Source organism: Acanthisitta chloris, unplaced genomic scaffold, assembly GCF_000695815.1.
Source record: "Acanthisitta chloris isolate BGI_N310 unplaced genomic scaffold, ASM69581v1 scaffold1356, whole genome shotgun sequence".
In the NCBI taxonomy this organism is placed as follows: Eukaryota; Metazoa; Chordata; class Aves; order Passeriformes; family Acanthisittidae; genus Acanthisitta; species Acanthisitta chloris.
In genome coordinates this window covers 120,554-139,847 of record NW_008677417.1, presented here as the reverse complement: position 1 = coordinate 139,847, position 19,294 = coordinate 120,554, and the positions used below count along the sequence as shown (strand labels likewise).

General features: G+C 43.1%; 1 protein-coding gene across 1 annotated transcript in view; it reads right to left on the bottom strand.

Annotated features, from left to right (window-relative positions):
• The window catches only part of CADPS2 (Ca++-dependent secretion activator 2), a gene marked incomplete at its 5' end in the record, with an annotated part of 168,979 nt that overhangs the window by 32,065 nt on the left and 117,620 nt on the right, over positions 1 to 19,294 (bottom strand). Inside the window, 4 exons of the mRNA XM_009076477.1 lie at positions 5,485 to 5,632; positions 8,664 to 8,819; positions 11,867 to 12,013; positions 18,608 to 18,749. Coding sequence (XP_009074725.1) covers positions 5,485 to 5,632; positions 8,664 to 8,819; positions 11,867 to 12,013; positions 18,608 to 18,749 — 593 coding nt within the window. The remainder of the gene's footprint in view (positions 1 to 5,484; positions 5,633 to 8,663; positions 8,820 to 11,866; positions 12,014 to 18,607; positions 18,750 to 19,294) is intronic.

Here is a 19,294-nt window from a genome sequence, read left to right as displayed (position 1 = left end):
TGCAGTGGCCAGTGATTACTTACACTTGTAGGAGAGACCTTGAATTCAGGAGAATCCTACATCAGTTTGTGAAGCGTGGGCAGACCCTGCCCTCTTCTGTGTGCCCACAGCTCCAGGAGCCACATGCAGATGTCGGAGGGGAGGCTCTGCCATCCCTGTGAGCACCAGCACCCAGTGCTCCTAGAGACCCTGATGTCCCTTTGCTCCACTTCTGCGGGCATTATCCTGTCCCTCTGGCACATGGATTGCACAGGACAATGAGACACACCTGCTGCTGAAGGAGAACAGGCAGCCCTTGCCCAGGGCACCACAAACCACCCAGCCCTTGTCAGGGGAGTGGGGAGGACGTGCTGCTCCAGAGGAGTTTGCAGAGAGCTCAACCACAGGGAATGGTGTTGCACCCTTCCCACCTACTGCAGCAAAGCAGCCGAACCTGTGTTACACTGGGTTCAGCCGGCACACGGCTCAAGTAATCACTCGTTTAAATGCTTTGCTCAGTGACGGTAAGACAGATTTAGAAAACACCCAACAAACCACGACGAGCCTTTTTTGTCCCATGCAACAGCCAGCAGGCAGTGCGGCCCCAGCCCCGGGCGCTGGCAGATCCCGTGGCAGTAGCTCAGCACTGGCTGACCAACGCCTGTGCCTGCAGCATCAGCGTTTCTGAGTCTTCAACCCAATTTCTGCACATGCCAAACCTTGCTTAGCTTGGGAGCTCTGATGCAATCAGCTGCAATATGGCTAGAATAGGTACTAAAATACAGTCTTCTACTAATTTAGAAAAGACCTGTTTCCAATACAAGATTTAATTAGTGAAAACATACAGTATATTCTTATTTTCAATGGACTGAGAAAATACTGATTATGACTGCTTTCCAACACAAAACATTTGATTTTTCAGTCAAACATTTCAAGCACTGGTGCTAGTCACTATATTCATTACCACTTGGCATTAATATTGTTTTAAAATGTTAACATCAAATCACATTGAAAGAGACAAATCTGCTTTAAATACTAATCAGACTTTGGGAAGGAAGACTATGAGGGCTTTACAAATGCTAGCTGCTGGTCTCAGTGTCTGATTGGTACCCTCTGAGCTGCTCTACAGTTTGGGGATTTTTTTTCCTATGGCAGTAACATTAATACAGGAATTTGGAAAAAAGAAAATAAAAGTAGGACACACTTACCCACTCTTTTGCAAACTTTTCAGATGATTTGGGGACAGAAATAAAGAGGAAAGTGCAAAAGACAGGAAAAAGAACATATGAAGATAAACAATAAATAAACCAAAATCTTTTAAAAAAAGAGACGTATGAGAACAGCAGCATCATGCACAGAAACAATAAGCAATGGGAAATGAAATGTGATCAAAACCTCCTTTCGCTGAAATACCAGAGATCGCTACCTGTAGGACTTGCAGGCAGTAAAACAGTGGGAAGGGACCGGATTGTAGCTAACTGCTGCCACTCTCTTATGGTTTGATTTCGCTCCGAAGAGGAAGGCAACTGTCTGTGAACAGGCAGGGTCAGCACAGCCCTCACCGGGATGGCTGTGCTGGGGTGAGCCCTGCTGCAGGGCAGGGGGACATGGCACAGCATGTCCAGCCCAGGGCCTGTCTGGGGGCACTCAGAGCCTCACCCAGGTGGGAGGACAGGTTGGCATCGCCACGCCACAGGCTGCGATCTGCTGGGCCCACACAGGGGAAAAACATACACGAACAAGCAGGCGATATTTGCATTGGCAGTTCCCATTCCCATGTCCTGCTTTGCAGGTCAAGACATATACAAGTCCCTTACGGGATCATAGTTATGATTAATCTGTTTAATGCAGAGCTGGCCCTTGTCAACTCCCAGGATTGACCCGGTTGTTCCCAGCACAGCTGAAAATAGCTGTGGGGTGACAGGGACCTGTAACAGCTGGGTACGGGTAGGAGCTGCTGATGTCCTTGGCAGACACATCCAGGACTTCCTAAGGGAGATGAAGAAGGGGTTGTGCATATATTGGGGTGTCTTCCCCGTGATGTTTCCCTTCTGCAACTGCATTTTCTGTGTGTATAAGACCTTGCAACCAAGCATGTAACTAACTGCTTTCATCAAGTCATGAGTTTGAACTCAAACACGGCTAGCTATGTGCGAAGCAATCCACTGTGAAATGCACCGACTGATGCATGTTCAATTAAAGCTTGTTTAAAAAGCAAATAAGAGCCCCGATGGAAGAAAACCACAGCTCTGAGAGCAGAGGACCCTGTGCATGCACGGAGGCAGTGTCGCAGGACTCTGAGAGCTCATTCCCATCGCAGCCGCAATCCCCAGGGCGGAGTCAGCCCCAGTGCCAGGGCCAGTGACCATGCAGGACAGGGCCAGTGAGGCTGAGGGTCCTGCCCCGGGCAGACACAGCAATGTGCACCCTGTGCCATGGGTGCCACAGCCCCAGCTCCACCTCGGGAAGGTGAGCCTCGGCCAGGACGGGGGCGGAGAAGGCTGCAGTTTGGAAAGCGAGTGCCTGGTGCTGCTTACAGACGCCTGGCTCATAAACCAGTGATTCTAACAGCTCCTTCTATGTTCCTTATGAAAATGTTCAGGGTTAAAGATCGCAGAGCTGGTTTGTTTTACCCAGCGTAGCCTCCACTCTCGATCGAGTTCATCGCAGCTTTCTATTAGCTCAATTATTACAATCCATAATCAGTGCACTACAATGATTCAACTTGACTTTATGTGATGAGTATCTTGCCTTGTCATGTAACAGATTGTGTGTATGTTGTATTTCTCTAAGGACCATCTGACCTTAGATATTAAATAGAAACATACTAGACCAACTGAGAAACATTTAATACATACATTTATCCCCTTAGATGTATTAAAAATTCAGAGGAAAAATAAATATTTAAGATGGTAAAGTATGTTTACCAAATGTTTTAACAGCTGCCTTTAGAGACAAGGAAATGGAATGAAATGATGGGTGTTTGTTTCACAGGGTAATGCTCGCAAAATGCATTCAAGGATCTGCTAAAGTGAGTGTGGCTGAAGGTAGTGTGAAAGGGAAGGCCTTTGGGGTGGGAGGGAAACTGCAGGAGCGAGGTCAAGTAAGGCATCGAGAGAGTCTCTGCCCACGTACAGCTTGAACTGTCAGAAAAATCAGTGGTTTGTTTCTAATGAAAATGTCTTCTCTGGTTAGGTCTGGGCAAATGTCCCTGCCTGAACACCGTGGTGGGCAAAGTGAGCCCTTTTTGCTGCTGTTGAATTGTGTACACAGGGACCATGGATTAGAGGAGCCATGCAGCAACTGGTCACTGACAGAGGGTCCTGTCAGTGAGTTTGTCTGTCCCTCTCTCCCTGGTGGAGCTGCCAGCAGCCCTGGCTGAGATGGTGGTCCCCAGAGACAAGGGACAGGGTCACTCAGTGAGGCATCTCCTCAAATTACAGAGGAAGACACTGGCTGGAAACCTGTGTTCTCATCCCTCTGCTGCCTATCTGACTGCCTCATCATTTCCTCCAGGGACTGGAAGGGGCAGGGTGGCATTTTCTCCTCCACTCATGGGCTGTAATGACAGATCTGTATCTGAACTTTCACCCCACTCAGCCTGACCATCTCAGTGCACAGGTTTAGAGAGCTTCAAGAAGAGGAGATGGAGGTAGCCGAAACACGGAGTGGCATGAGCGAATGGAGGGAGAGGTAGTAACACTCATTAAAAGAAAGAAAAGAAAAAGGGAGGGTGTATAGAATACTGCAGCCCTATTATGCACCAATAAGTTACGTCTGCTTTACAGGTCTATTAGTTCAGCTATCTGTTAAAAACCTCATGCCACAGCAACTGCTGCTTGCCACAAGAGTTCTGCTGTCTCCGAGCTGCTGTACCAAACACCTTCTTGAAGTGGCATAGGCAGATTTGCAGCTGATCTCAGCTGCAGCCCAGAACAGCTGAGAAACAGCCACACAGCTGCCTGCTCCCCTCTCACCTGCAGTCTGAGTCAGGCTGAACATGCACTGTGACTGATGCTCAAAATTTGGAGGAAACTGTGGCAAGCAGAGAGCATCACAAGTCAGCATGGAGAGATGCAGCAAGTGCCTGGTCACAAGATATCCAGGCACAGCTGATGCTGTCAGTCTCGTGCCATCTGAATACCTAACCTGACAGTTTTATAAATGCAATCAGCTTCCTCTGTCATGATATCAGAGTCTGCTTGAGTTCCAAAATGTCCCTGTTCCCAGAGACTGTGTGAGTATAGGGGTTTGCAGTGGGGAGGATCACAAACATGGACCTTCCCAGCTGATGGGGCACTGCTAGGGTAGGTGCTGCAGCAGCTGCAGGCTGAGGGATTTGGGAGATAAATGGGTGTGAACATGGAACAGAAAATGGTAGAGAAGTTCATGTCCAGTCTTGGACAACAAAAGCCCACTCAAGATCTGTCCCAGCTGACCTGGAGGACAAGGGAAGAACCTGATGATGGGCAGTATGAAATCTCTTGCATGGTGACTCTCACAAATAAAATGTCATAACTGAAATATGTAGAAGAAAAATGAAAAGAACAGCTGGATCTGATCCAAACACCACTGACATCAGGGCAAGGAACCCTGCTGCATCCAGTGGCCTTTGGAGCAAGTCCTTTCGGAGGAACAAGGTGAGGTGAACAACTCAAAAAACCACAGGAACAACTTGCAATGATTCACTGCAAAATCTGACCATGGAAAGCTGTAGTGAAAAGGCTTATCTAGGAAATGCTGACAAGCAGCAGGATAGGAGAGCCAAACAGTATTTGTGAATTTATTCTAGACTGGTATATGAATATTTAATTTGGCTTGAAGCCACTGGAGCAAAATGATCATTATGATGCATTTAATCTACTCCAATTTGCCATGTCTTTCTAATTCACAGATCAATTCAAAGAAACTTTCAAACTGCAACTATGGCTTCAGATGAAAATAAAAATCAGCTCAACAGGTTTGTTGTTTGGAAAGTTGAGTCATTAAGAACCTGGAAATCCAGAATGATCAAGTGTGCTGATTATAGCCAATACTTACAGAAGTCAAAGCAGCTGGAATTTCAATCTACTTTTGGAACTTGTTTATTTTGGTAGTTTTGTTTTGTTTTTCTTTTCCTTACAAGCATCACAGCAACAACCTGGCACTTCTGTTTTCCTTATGTTTGTCTACAGAACATAGTCATACACAGAAAGTGTGTTGCCGACACCTGACTCCAAGGTGCAGTTAATGACTCAATATATATGGTCATCATGCATCAACCAAGCTTGACAGATACCGTATGCATACCACAGTCCTTGCAAAAAGCCACTCCTAAGTGACAGGGATTCCAAATGTTTCTATTCATTAGATTTGAGAGCAACCCCCTGTACATTCATCTGCACACTCTGTATGGAAGACTAAATCCACAACCGATATAACGTCTCTGAAACGAGCACAACAGGAGATAGGAAATTTCATGACATTGCCTTTAAAAGCTGTGAAAGGAAGAACCTGCATTTTTACCTCTTGGCCCATTTCCATACTGCAAAGCTTTGTTGACTGAGCTTTGGCATCCACCATGACATTAAACATGGTGCATATTGATTGAGGGACTCGGAAATCTGTTGATCGGCTGGTTTTCTGCAGCTTTACTTCAAATGCAATCCTGGTCCTGTGATGGAAAGTAGAAAAAGATGTTTCAGTTGCTTTGAAACATACTGAAGCCAATAATAATAACGTGAAAAAATACTGAGAAGGGTCTGAGAAGCCAGAAACCTGAATGCTGCTGGGAGTGCCACAGTGCAATTGTTAACAAATGTGCTGTAACTAAAAATGATTTCCAGTGTAAAATGAGCACACTCTCCAGAACACACACTCTTTATAAAGTATTTCAGGGAAACTATGACTTTCTCATGCTTGATAAACAGTGTGAAGATGCTACAAACAGCAGTGTCAATGTGCACCTATAATTTGGTTGCATTAGCTGATTTATAACCACAGCTTGCTGCGCTAAAGGAAGCTCCTATTGCTCCTTGATACCAACTGAAAATAGCAGAAACTCCTTCATTGCTTAACTGAAAGGACATAGCAGATCATTGCATTTTTAGGTCTACATGATGGTATTTGCTTGCTGGAAGTTCCTTGTTGTCTCATAAGTTCATAGAAGTAGTTTCCCTGCACCATACACATTCACCAGGAGTGCACAGGTGCAGTCGTGCAGGTATGAGCACACATGTGCATCACTCCTTCATTGCTTAACTGAAAGGACATAGCAGATCATTGCATTTTTAGGTCTACATGATGGTATTTGCTTGCTGGAAGTTCCTAGTTGTCTCATAAGTTCATAGAAGTAGTTTCCCTGCACCATACACATTCACCAGGAGTGCACAGGTGCAGTCGTGCAGGTATGAGCACACACATGTGCATTGCACGAGCCCACACCTCACTGCTCTCCTGAGGCTTCACTGAGCTCACATTTGACATCCCTGGCAGTTACAAACTGTGATACACCAAGAGCTGAGTTGGGCCAAAGGCTACAGAATGTGATCCCGTGTCGTATTTTGAAAACCAAGGTATTTGTGACTCCGACACGGGAATGCTCTGCAGTGTGGTGGGCCTTGCCTTGCCTTTCTTTGGAGCCCCTCTATATATTCCAGAGGTACTTCACTAATCTAACCTAACACAGAACAATTATCACATCAGACAGAGTCTGCCAACAAATTAACATAGGAGCTTCAATTTAGAAATAACAAATAATATCAGCTGCAGCTCAGGAATAACTCTGAACTTGAACGATCCCCCTAGGGTTATGCAAATGAAAACTCATTTACAAATGTGAAGCTCCTGTTCTTGGGATCTGATCTGAGCTGATACACTGGTCCTTCTGCCTGGATTTATTAGTTAACAGGCCTTCCCTGCAAGGGCTGCTTTCCTGACAGCCCCGAAATACAACCAAGTGCCGAAGGCGGGGTGGCTCCTCCATGGATTCAACAGTTCAGAGACAGACGCGAAGAAAAATGTTGTGTCAAACTGAAATTGCTAAAGAAACCTTAGCCAGGCCCTGTTTGCAGGTGATATAAATAGGGAAGGCAGCATATTGGTTTACATCAGCAGTGGCATTTGAACTGATTTAATTACCAGTGCCAGATTTAGCCTGGACTCGGGGACTAGAATCTTGATAATTACTGAAAGGACCCAAAGAGACTGGGATTTTCCATCTCCTTGCAGAAAGGAGCATGTTCCTACTTACTTATGCTCAGAACCATTATATATAGTCATACCAGTACAGGCTGGGCCAGGTTTCTATAGAGGGGTAACACATTTGTAGAAAGGTTGAGGCAATTGGGAAAAAACCCACCCTGGCTTCAGGCACACAAGTCCTTCTTCAGATGCACCTGGAAATATGCTTATTTTTCCCAGTTACCTCAGCTGAGCTAGCCCGGTCTGATTTCCACAGACCATCACAACTGTAACGGTTCTGCAGGGGCAGCAAAGGAGCCTTGATTCCAACTTTAAAAAAACCAAAATAAAACCAACCAAAAAACCCAATAGGGAAAACAAGAGTTCTACTGGTGGTGCAGAGAGCAGAGTTCCAGTACTGGGCTTGCTCCTAAAGGACAGTCTGACAACTGGAGGACAACTGTTTGTGCCAGCCACAGGACCAAAGATGAGCTGCTGCAATAAAGGGGACTTGCTCCATGGCAAAGACATCAAAGACATTGCACTGAAAATGGATTGGGGTTTATTCCAGAATGGTGAGAGAACAAGCCTCGAGCTGTCTCCCTGCCTGCATCTTGGGGACTGAATGTGCCTTCCCCTATGGTGACACTGCATCCCCCAGGCTGTGGGGAACACACAGACAATAAATGCCACGCACACACTTGGCAATTGTTGTACAGAACAGCCACATTACATGTTGCTGCTAATATTAGCAAGTTCCAGCTGTATTTGGCACCCATTTGTCCTCTGGTTTGTCTCTTTGCCTATGCATTTCTGCACAATGAGATACAAAGTTCATTTTTATCTTTTGCCTCATCACTTCTGATGCCAATGGACATAAATTGCTGTGGAAAGGTTGGAAACTTAACCTCAATATTTTGCTTTCAGAATGACAGCTCCTTGCATGTTTAAAAGTTTTTTATAGAAATCTCTGTTTTGGAAGATCTGCAGGTGACTATCCTATAATGTGGCTGATGATACAAGAGCTTTTCTGCCAATCAATGGCAGACGTGAAACCTGTGTGCCAAGCTACACACTATCCACTTTTTTGGATCATTTTTGTCTTGTTTTTTTTCATGGATCTGTGTTTTTAGGTGGGTGTTGGGATCTTTCTTAGGGCTATGCTTTCAGCATTCAACCTCATCACACCAAACTGCATTTACAAACATTTGACCTCACGTGTGGCACCAAAAATAAGTAACCACCAATAAAGCCTGAATGAATGAGTGATTGTGAACAGGCACTCTCCAGAGTCTCAACAGAGAAGTGCTTGCTTGGGACAGTCCACAATTCACAATGATGGGGTGAATTCCACTTTTTAGGGTGGAATAGGCTTTCCATCACGTCTGTGCTGGGCAGAGGTGAGCTGAGGTCACTAACACATGGTGATTGAAGTGAAATTTCATTGACAATGAGACAGAACAACCCACTGCATCCCCTGAGCTCCTGTGAGAAACTTGACTGGCTCGCTCATGGGCACGTACCTTTTCACACAGGACTCGATCATGTCACTCGCCATAAGCTTCAAGCGTTGCTCTAAGTGTTTTCCAAACTCCTCCTCAGGCCAGTGCAAATCCCGAATGAAGGTCTGTAGGGCATCAAGTTTCCAAAACATATCTTCTGAGGTGCCTGATCCATTGCTGGCAGGGCAAAATGAGAACAAATGTCAGAAGTGGCATCAAGCTCTTTGCAACCTGATGTGGAGACCATTCCTGCAACAAGTGTAGGGCAGACAGTAGGTTTCATACACAGGACAACGCTGGCCATCTCCACCATCAGGATTTTGAGTTTTACCATACAGTTGCCTATTCTACCTTGCTGTCATCACCCACAAAACTTTCCAGACCAGATGAGTAAGACAACATTATGAGTTACACATATTAACGGGAAGAACGTTGTATGGTAAAAATCAGCCTTAGTTAATAACCACATTAATGTATGTGATTATTAAGAATTAAGGCCAGAAATTGTGGGAGAAAATCCTCGATCAATAACTGCCATACTAGGCTGTATGCAGTTATTAAGATTCAGGGGTTCATGCAATTCTCCCCCCTCCAAATTATATCTTGAGTTTGCCTTGTCCCCCCAGCGAGGCTCCCGTTTCCAGGTAAGGGACAGTGCTAACAAGTGGTGAGCGAGGACACGCTTTATCTCTTGAACAGCTGAAAAGAAATTGGGGTCAGTCAATTGAGCTAAGGGCACTAGACATCTCATATCCAGGAGTTTTGGCAGGATTGACCGCTGCACCTTTTTCTTGCAAAGGCATCTACAGGACAACAAATTTCCATTTTGTAAAAATTTATTTTGCCACAACTTTGGTCTGCCACAAAACTCTGAATTTCTCTCTCAAGTGTATATTCTTGTACCCACACCCCTGCCCAGATGGAAGTCTTTGGTCCTGCAGTGTGTAGCTACACCAGCTCTTTTCACAGTATAATTATATCTCAAACCTCCACTTACAGAATAAAAATACAGAACTGGATTGCACTTTGTTTGTGCAGAGAAATTTATGCATCCATAACCCTTTGCGCTCCCTCTCTCCTTCTCCCTCACTTTTTTTTTTTTTTTCCAGAACAATTACCAAGGGAGCTTCAAGACTTTCAACCCCCTCCTCGCATACCACTAATGCTAACACGGTAATTTGTAAGATATTTAACACACCATGCATTACCACTTGTGCTGACATCATCTATAGAAACAGATGAGGGAGGGTGTTTCTATTGTGACAGATGCCAGCTGCATTGAGTTAATGCTAGAGGAGCTCGGAGCTAATGCAAACAGGGCTATTGCCAGGTGAGAACCATAGTCCCAACATGCCAGAGGGGTCCTGAGAGGTCCTGGGCTAACAGGAGTCAACGAGATACAGAATGAATCGTCTTGGTTGTAGGAGAAACATATCTGACACTAAGCAACAGGTAACATGTCCTTGATGGAGGGGAAGGGTGAGTAAAAGGAAACCAGGGAGATGAAAAGATAAAGAATCAGGCATTTCCTTTAGCCAGGGGACCAGTTTGTACAACAGTCTCACGTTGTTCATCTACCACCAGTTTTTAGTTGTGCCTGGTTCAAACCTGTGCTTGGGTGTAAATAAGCTTTAACAGTCTAAACCCAGTTTTGGAACGGCATGAATTTACATTTTAAGTGATTAAATGCATACAAATACAATAATTGGTATTTACTACAGCAATATTATGACATCCATTTGGTTTGAAAATTTTCAAAGTATTATTCTCAGTCTTTTTCTCACTTTTGATTAGGGCTCCATCCAAGTAAACAATATAGTATATTCATTTCCAAAACACACTGTTCATATTTTGCTCGTGAGCACCGCAATTACTCTAATCACGCAGGCAGCTTGCGATATACCATTGATGCTCAAGCATTTTCAGAGGAATTATCCAATTTTCTGTCATTACATGATTCTTATCTTTTCAAGGGCAATACCACAAAGCATGCATAGAGAAAGATTAAAACTTTCAAGTACTCTTTACAGACAACTGCCTAAGCTAGCCTTTAATATAGCTATCTTAGCATGAATATGAGTTGTATGGCTTTGAAACATAAACAACCATGCCAATATTTTAGAAGCTTTTAAAATCTGTGTAAAAAATCACACAGCAGTATTTGCTTTACTTTGGTTTGCTATCATTGCAATCTGGCCTGCACCAGGCTAATGGCAGAGGCATTCTGGTGGACTCCAGGTGTAGATGTAATTGAGGGTGTTTCAGTATCAGTGAAGGGAGGAGTTTTGGAGGGGTTCTTCAGTTTGACCTTTTAAGTAAGAGGATAGAGGAAAAGCATCACAGTGCTGGCTGAGACCACCCTATGCCAACCCTAAATAACCCTCTAGGAATTTAGAAGGAGAACAGACAAGATCTCGGCTCCTGTGCTAGGACAACTCGGGAGATGAGCTACATCAAATGATGAGATTTGGGTTCAGCCGTTGTATATCACCCTCCACGCTGCTGGGAAATCTGTTATAAGAAGAGAACTTGCCTAATCTGTGCTCAGGGTTTGTAGTATGTCCCCTGTGGGCTCCACATGCTCACCTTGGGAAACTCAGACAGGGAGCTGGGAGCACAGAGCACCAGGCTCCTACAGATTGACTGCTTTGACACTGTGCCCAATTTTCCAGGCCATAATCTGAAGCCCATGTTGAGAATATCTTTTTTCAGTCGGTCACGGCATTATTCAGGCAGTAATGATGGCTACAGAGCTTTAACTGCTTCATCATAATCAAGACAGAAATTTGTATCTGGGAAATGCAGAGCTTCCATTAAATAAAATTCACTTTTAGATCTACATCTGGTCCACAGAAATTGGTTGACTGGCATTGAAATTGGTTCATCTTCTCTTTTGGACAAAACACTTTGCTGAGACACATAATGTCACATTGTATGTTCTGTGGTTTGTATGTTGTTCAGACCATGCCCTATTGTTGACAGCTATTTTGTGAAGCAAGATACTTGCTTAAACTCTCAGTGGGAGTCAAGACAAATTTTCAAGATTTACACAAAAAAACCCTCAAAATACACATGCCAGAAATTCACTAGTGTCTCATTCAGAAAATGTCTAATTAACCGTATCACTCTTTAAAGTTTTATGTAATGCACAGAAACAAACAATACATATCCATGCCAAGATTACTTTAAATTTAAATGAGATCTAATTTGAACTGAATACACACTCAGAATCATAAATAGCAGCCATCCATGACGGTGCAGAAAAGCTAGGCATTTGTGGGATGCCTAGTGGGATGTTAACTGGTAGATTTGGTACTTTAGGGAGATTCACATTTGGTAGATTCACATTGGGCAGATTACTTGTTAAACTCCTGTGGAAGAAACAGACAGAAAGAAAAAATACCATAACAGTGACAATGCCGATGTAGCAGAAGCACATGACACTCAGAAACAAATCTGCAAAGTTCACAGCACGAGGACAGTTAAAAAACTAAAGCAAAACATTTCAGAAAGAAGCATGAGTATGGAAGCTTAAGTGTACTGGGTTTGCAGTCTGCAATAAAAAGCAAGTTCCTAAAAAACCCACCCAAAACCCAAAATGAAAAGAAGAATCATAAAGTAGCAAATTAACAGAGTATTCAAACACCCATGAGAATAACTCCACCTGCAAGTCCTGCTAACATTTCATGCAGAGAGCAGCCTTTCTTCTAAAAAACCTCGTAAGGAAGAGTCTCAGTTCTTACACACTCAGGCTGGATGAAAGAACTAAACTAAGAGATCTGCTAAGGAATTGGGAAGCAAAATAACAATCCGAAAGTTTGACATTCCAGCCGTAAGAGTTTCTCTTGCCACCAAATTCAGGGGAGTTGGGATTTCACTGCAAAACCTCTCTGTCTGTCTCACGCCCTGCAAATGACAAAGATGGGCTAATTGGGAGGGATGAAACAGTGAACTACAAGGTTCTTCCTCAGTGGAGACTGTTCCCTGATCCTCCCCTGCATTCCTGGGTTCCTCAGGTTGCCCAGCCCTACTGTGTGTGCACTGTGAATGAACTGTACTTCATAAATAAATCCAGGACTGGTATGTGACTGTTTCTTGGCTGGAAATGGGCCATGAGGTGATTAAGACATTCAAAGGTTAATTTATGAAGCATGTGTACTTGGGCATCATGACTTCAATAAATATTTTCAGATGTGCAAATGTTGTGCAAATAGAGCTCTTTAAAAAGTGGATGAGTGTATTAATTTAATGTAAGTTTCTCTCCTGAAACAATGTGTGTGTGTGTAACAGCACTGCATGCCCAAAGTTTGGGATCCACCCTGATTTGGTGCAGTGTGCTACGTTTCTAGATGTTATAATTGGTCTGTTTTAATGAGTGTCTCATCACAGTTATATTTGACACGCAAAATCAAAACATCACAGGATTTGGGAATCAGCAAAAGACAGAACTCACTGACCTAACTCCCATATTTCCTGGCTCACAGAAGAGAAGCCAGTTTCAGAGGGATGTCTTGCTCTGCCTTCACCCAGTAACGCTGTATGGCCCACTGGTACACAGCCCACAGGTGGTTTTACAGTCCCATGAAAGGAACAAAATCAGATGCAATGACACCTTTTTCACCGGGTGGTTACTTGGGCTCAATGAAAATGGAATCAGGACTTCAGGATTTCTGCTTCACCCTCCACTGCTGAAGCTACTGAAAGCTTTTCTATTGACATACTGGGCACAGCTTCAGCATCCAAACTTCCCTGCTCTCAGTGAGCACATCAGGACATGCCACCTTTGAAGGTCTCTCCCATTCCCCTGGATTAAATTTGCTACAGTACAGGCAGCAATATCTGACTTGGGAAACTATCAGATTATACACTATGTCTTTCAAGGCATATTAAAATCTCAGCAACTTCCCTGAGCCATATTTTGAACTTCAATTCTTACTGCAAGTTTTATATATCAAATGGAACATTGATAATGTAATGGAATCGAGCTAGCTGTACTGAATAAATGTTTTCTAACACAACAGATGATGTGAAGCACATCTCTGCAAGAGCTCAGCTTGCCATTGGTGGTGAGTCTTAGGGAGTAGACTTCATTCTTATTCTCCCTTTGTGAATAAAATCCCTTGTTGGGGGAGGAAAATCACGAATCAAAGTATTTTTCTAGTGAAAAAAAACACAACCGTGTTCTTATTTTGTTTTGTTTCTGTGATTATTAGTAGATTTGACTTCCTGCTATCTGCTTGTTCTCTTTGTCAGGCAGTAAGCAGACAGGAGAATTCACTACCATCACAAAGCTGTCCATTGTTTCCATTCATACTGTATCTGCTGCTAAGATGATATGACTATTGAATGAGACAGAGACTCCATAGTGATTGAGAGAGTGTTAAACCTTCAGAAATGGCAGTGCATGTGGTTAGATACTGATATGGAATAAATAAAGAAATAGCAAGAGGTGGACAACATATAAATGTATAAGGAAAAGCAACTTAAATAACTTAGCCAGATGGTAAATACATAAATCAGAGGACCTTTGGTTTTAATATTAAAATTCAAGAAGTGACAGTGTTATATTAATAAAAACACTGTATTAATAAAATATGACTTCTAGAGTAAACAGTATACTATATTCACACGGAAACATATTTCTTTTATACAACACATTATTTTGCTGATGCAAGAATATGTTGCAAGAATAAGTTAGTACTCTTAAAACAAAACAAAACAGCAAAATAATGGAGTATATTATGTTAACATACAGTAACTAATTTAAAAAATATTCTCCTGAATTGACATGCACAGTTTTGCAGGTTCAACCGATCTAATTATCTGACTAACAGTTGCAGTGAGACCTGTAAAAAATGATTAATATTACCAACAAATGTTCCATAAAGCCTGCAGTTGCTCAGACCATAAAACTACAGGTCCAAGATGAGAAACTGTTTCTAGAAGCCAGCCATGCCTATTTAATATAGATGGCTAAATATAACCTCAGCCATCAGGCAGGGAATGTGGGCATTTGCATCAACAAGATGAGGGCTGTCTGATTTAAGACGACTCAGCTTCAGGACTGGATCCTGATATGTTTGATAAAAGACGAACGCTCTGGAGCTGTACCGCTTGTTTTCTTGGCTTCTTCTGCTTCAGCCCCATTTGTGCCTGTTAGCTATGTACACCTGTACTGCCTGCTGAGAAATTCTCAGTGCAAACAGAGTGCCAATATACCCCTGGACAACATCCCAACGCTCACACTGTACTGCAGCACCGATCACACAGAACACGTCCAATTGCACAGGGGCTGCTCTTGTAGAGCTGCCCTAGTAATGAAAGGAGGGCAGAAAAATCACAGTGTTTTCACTGAGCTGTCTCCTGGGTTCAGAATAGAGCTAAATGAGACCCCTAGCCATACTTAAATGCTCAGTTCCTACGGGATGCCTGAAATGATTTAGTGATGGAAGACGCAAACGCCTGTCTCTTCCATCACTGTAAACACTTACAACCTCATTGCCGAGGCTGAGCAAATGCTCAAGAGCAAATCTTTTCACAAAAGCCTTGATGTGAAGCAAAGAGCTTGATAGTGAAGTAGGCAGTCAAATCTGTGCTCTTCCTGTGACTGACACCCAGAATAGTAACAAAAATACTCACTTTCACTACAACGGTGCTTCTTTTCAGGGGAAACATTTTTCACTAGCATTTTGTAGCTGTACAACCTCATAAAATGATTAGTACAATCATATTGTTCAAGTTCTGACATTTATATTAGTGATACATTTATAAATAGTTTGCGAAGGGTTAGTGAGCAATTAATACATGCTAAAGCCAGAACTACAGTGTGGTAGAGACAGCCCTGGGTCAATGAGTAATGTCCTAGTCAAGCCATTGAAACTGGTTGTCATTGCACTGGCTTTAGCATTTGCTCAAAAAGATCTTTCAACACAGACACACACACAGAGACACACACACACGTACATGTCTGCTAGCTGCGAGATAAATCAGCTTTCTCTGAGAAGCTAGCATGAAAAAAACCCCATTGCAAACCCTACTTTTCCAAGACCTCTCAACTCACCAGAGAACAGACCTACTCTGTATCCTGCATACTTGGATGACTGTGCGAAGGACAAGTGTTCCACATTTCTCTGCGTGGATTCATACGAGCGCACCAGCTGCTCTAGCTATAGGGCACGGACCCCCTGCAAATTCAGCAGCTCTGCAGAGGCAGATTACATAGCCCTCATGAGCACATTACATCCATGCTTTTCCCCCCCATTTTTTTCAATACTTAACAGTATCTCTCTCACTGTTTGTGATTTCTGTACCTAACTCCTCGGAGCATAAGGTGCAGAGTATTCAGCAATGAAAATAGAAGAAATACATGCTTGCAAACTGCCATCTGGTCAGGTTATGGAGGGCTACATATTTCAGCCTTGATTGCAAGCATGAGTATAGAGAAACCCTTTCAAAAGACTCTGTGTTGTGGAATAATTTCTTAGTTAGCAGGAGATAATGAGTTTTCCTTCTCACAATGCACTGTAGAGATCCAAAGCAGGACAACAGCAAGCTTGGTGGAACGGACAGCCACGATCTGCCTTTGCTGGCCAACCTGAAGGTCTTTCTTCAAAGTAGAGGAAAGCCATAGGAAAACATACTGCAGTGTTCCCGATTCCCAAAAAGCTCTGCTGGAGAAGTGACAGTGGAAAGTCATGACTTGGATGGAAATTGGCTGATCCAAACTATTTGAGAATCTATGCCCACAAATTCAACTGCGCTGCAGTATGGACATGTGGGAGGAGAAGGCAGTAGATATAGGAGGGCAAATCAAACAAAATAAGTCTCCAACCTGAGTTTCTCTGCAAGTTCCCTGTCGATCAGATAAAGAGGAGCAGGTGGTCTGCCCAGGAGGCAAAAGATGAAGATGCCTTAACATTTAGTTCTGAACAGCATATCAAAAGTGTCATAAGATCCTAGGAACGACACTCTTTTCCCTTGCACTGTATGTGCCACCCTCTGGCACTCGCTGGTGCCTTCCTTCACTGGGTCACATCGCGTTGAGCCAGCATTTGCAACTCGCACTTTTGTGTGCGAGACACAAGAACAAAATACCAACTAGTGAAGAAAAAACCATAGTGCATCTTTTCACCAGATGGACAGAAGCTTCTTGTGGAAAGCACCCACTTTCCTGCTGGAAGAAATCTTTTAAATACCCAAGCCTATAAGAGTCCATCCTGGGCTTTGGCTTGGAAATGCAATGCTCAAAGCACTCTGTAACTGGAACTCCAGAAGGGAATAACCATCGCAAGAGAACTCAGAAAAGATCTTTTACAACTATCAAAGATAACTTGGAAATGACAGATAATGGCATACTCAGGGACAAAGTATTTTGACAGGCAAGTATCACAGCCTCAAGGACATCTTATGGACCATACTTATGGACATCTATAGTTAAGCCCTTAAAGTAATTAAACGCCAAAATGGTGGCAGCTGGGAAAAGAGAAAAAAAGCAGAATGAATTGTACACTGAGTGCTTGACCAAGGTGGACAGGTACACAGAGCTAACTGCCTCTGTTTCGTAACAGAGAAGGAAATACAAACATATTCACCACTAAGGCAGAGCTCTGAAACTGAAGTTAATGCTAACTTCGAAGTGCAATTCTGCTTGAAGGAGTGGCTGTAAAAATGGCATTCTCCTACTCGAAAGATCTATTTCTTGTATGTTTTCTGGGTCACATCTGCTTATTTGAAACAAGATTTTTTAAGATTTTTAATCCTGTTAGCCTGCAGACCAAAGACAGCAAATGGAAAGCGAGAGAGGCTCCTGAACGCCAGCCACTTAACCCCACTCAAAACAGAGGGGATGATCAGGTGTCAAGAAAAAGCCTGAGATTTGGCAGGCAGAATCCTTACGGATGCTGAGGATGCACAAGAAAGAAAGGAAAAAACCTGGGTACTCAGACTCCAGGTTGCATATGGGAGGCTGGCTGCTGAACAAAATCTCTTTTCCTTGTAAACGGAACATATTTGGTGTGAAAAGCCCTGAAAGACCACACGTTCTTTTATGCAGCAACCTCTGAGAGTGCAGTGCCACTTCACTTTGCCTAGAGTATTACAAAAAAAGCATTGAAAAGAGTCACTCCAGAGGTCACCTGGTCCCTGTTCCTGGTCTGAGGCACTGCCAGACTCATGTTGCTTGCAAAGGGTCGATCTTTCTCTTTTAAAACCTTTATTAGAAGGAAAAGTCAGTTATTTTCCTTTGTAGGATCTGACTTGGCTTTTTAGAGCAAGCACGACAGGGTTCAGCAATGCTTCAAAACCTGTGAAATAACAACAGTAATCCAAAGCACATGCCACATTTATATCATTCACCAGCTCTTGAGTTCAATTTGGGTTTTTCTCAGGCTCCCAATTTCTTGCTGGTGAACTCCAAGCTTTCCAAATGTAAGAAATTATTCTGCTTGAATCATCTTGCCTGTGTTTTCACTTTGATTTCTGCATGTCTAATCCTACAGGCAAGGGAGCTGGGACCAGCAGAGCTGCCCTGGACAGGAGACACGTGCAGCCACCAGCCATGGGACTGACACAAGAGGCACATGCTGTACTGTCCCCCCTCGGGGTGGGTGAAAAAAAATAAGTATTGGGAAGAATAAGTACAGCAATGACTCACACAAGTTATAGGGCTGGACTGAACACAGTGAAGCATTTTTTTTTTTGTTCTGAAAAGGAGCTATTTGAGTTCAAAAGCAGCATTGGAAAAGGCACACGGTTCAAACTGAGGCAGCAATGCATTTCAAAAAGCCAATACCATTTCCCTCATTAACCTGAAAACCCTGAAGAGATCAGGCCTTCTCTTTTTAGCATTAAACTAGAAAATCTAAAGCACTTTCTGCATGTCCAGTCTAACGTTTGCTAATTCATCTCTGTATGATCTCCATCCATTTGCACCCAAATTCCGATTGTATCAAAGGAGGTTTCCTTACTTTACTGGCTCCCATGACTCCCGCTCAAAGCCCCTGTGAATTGACTGTGCAATTGAGGACTCCATCAGATCGACATATCTAACAACAAGTGGAGCAAACAGGTCTTGGAGGTGTTTGTGGAATTTTCCATTGCACAAATTATCTAGAATAGATAAATAAAAGTATAGTAAGACACTACTGTTACTAAAACCTATGTAACAAACCACAACGTGGCACTTCATTACGCAACGAGTTTGTCAGTGAACAGGAAAACTTCAAGAACATAACAGGAGCCATATCTAACAACAAGTGGAGCAAACAGGTCTTGGAGGTGTTTGTGGAATTTTCCATTGCACAAATTATCTAGAATAGATAAATAAAAGTATAGTAAGACACTACTGTTACTAAAACCTATGTAACAAACCACAACGTGGCACTTCATTACGCAACGAGTTTGTCAGTGAACAGGAAAACTTCAAGAACATAACAGGAGCTGGCACACCAGTGGTTTTTTTTAGGAATGGCTTCTTACTCCAAACAAATAAACAGACAACGAATCTTCTTTTCCATTCATGTCAAACTTACAAATACATTATTACTTCCTGCGAATAAAATGGGCATCAGAAATACAACATGGCAAACATTTTGGTTTTAGCAGGTGGGAGCATCATTTCTTCTTTCATCTTAACCATGATGCTGCAACTTGCT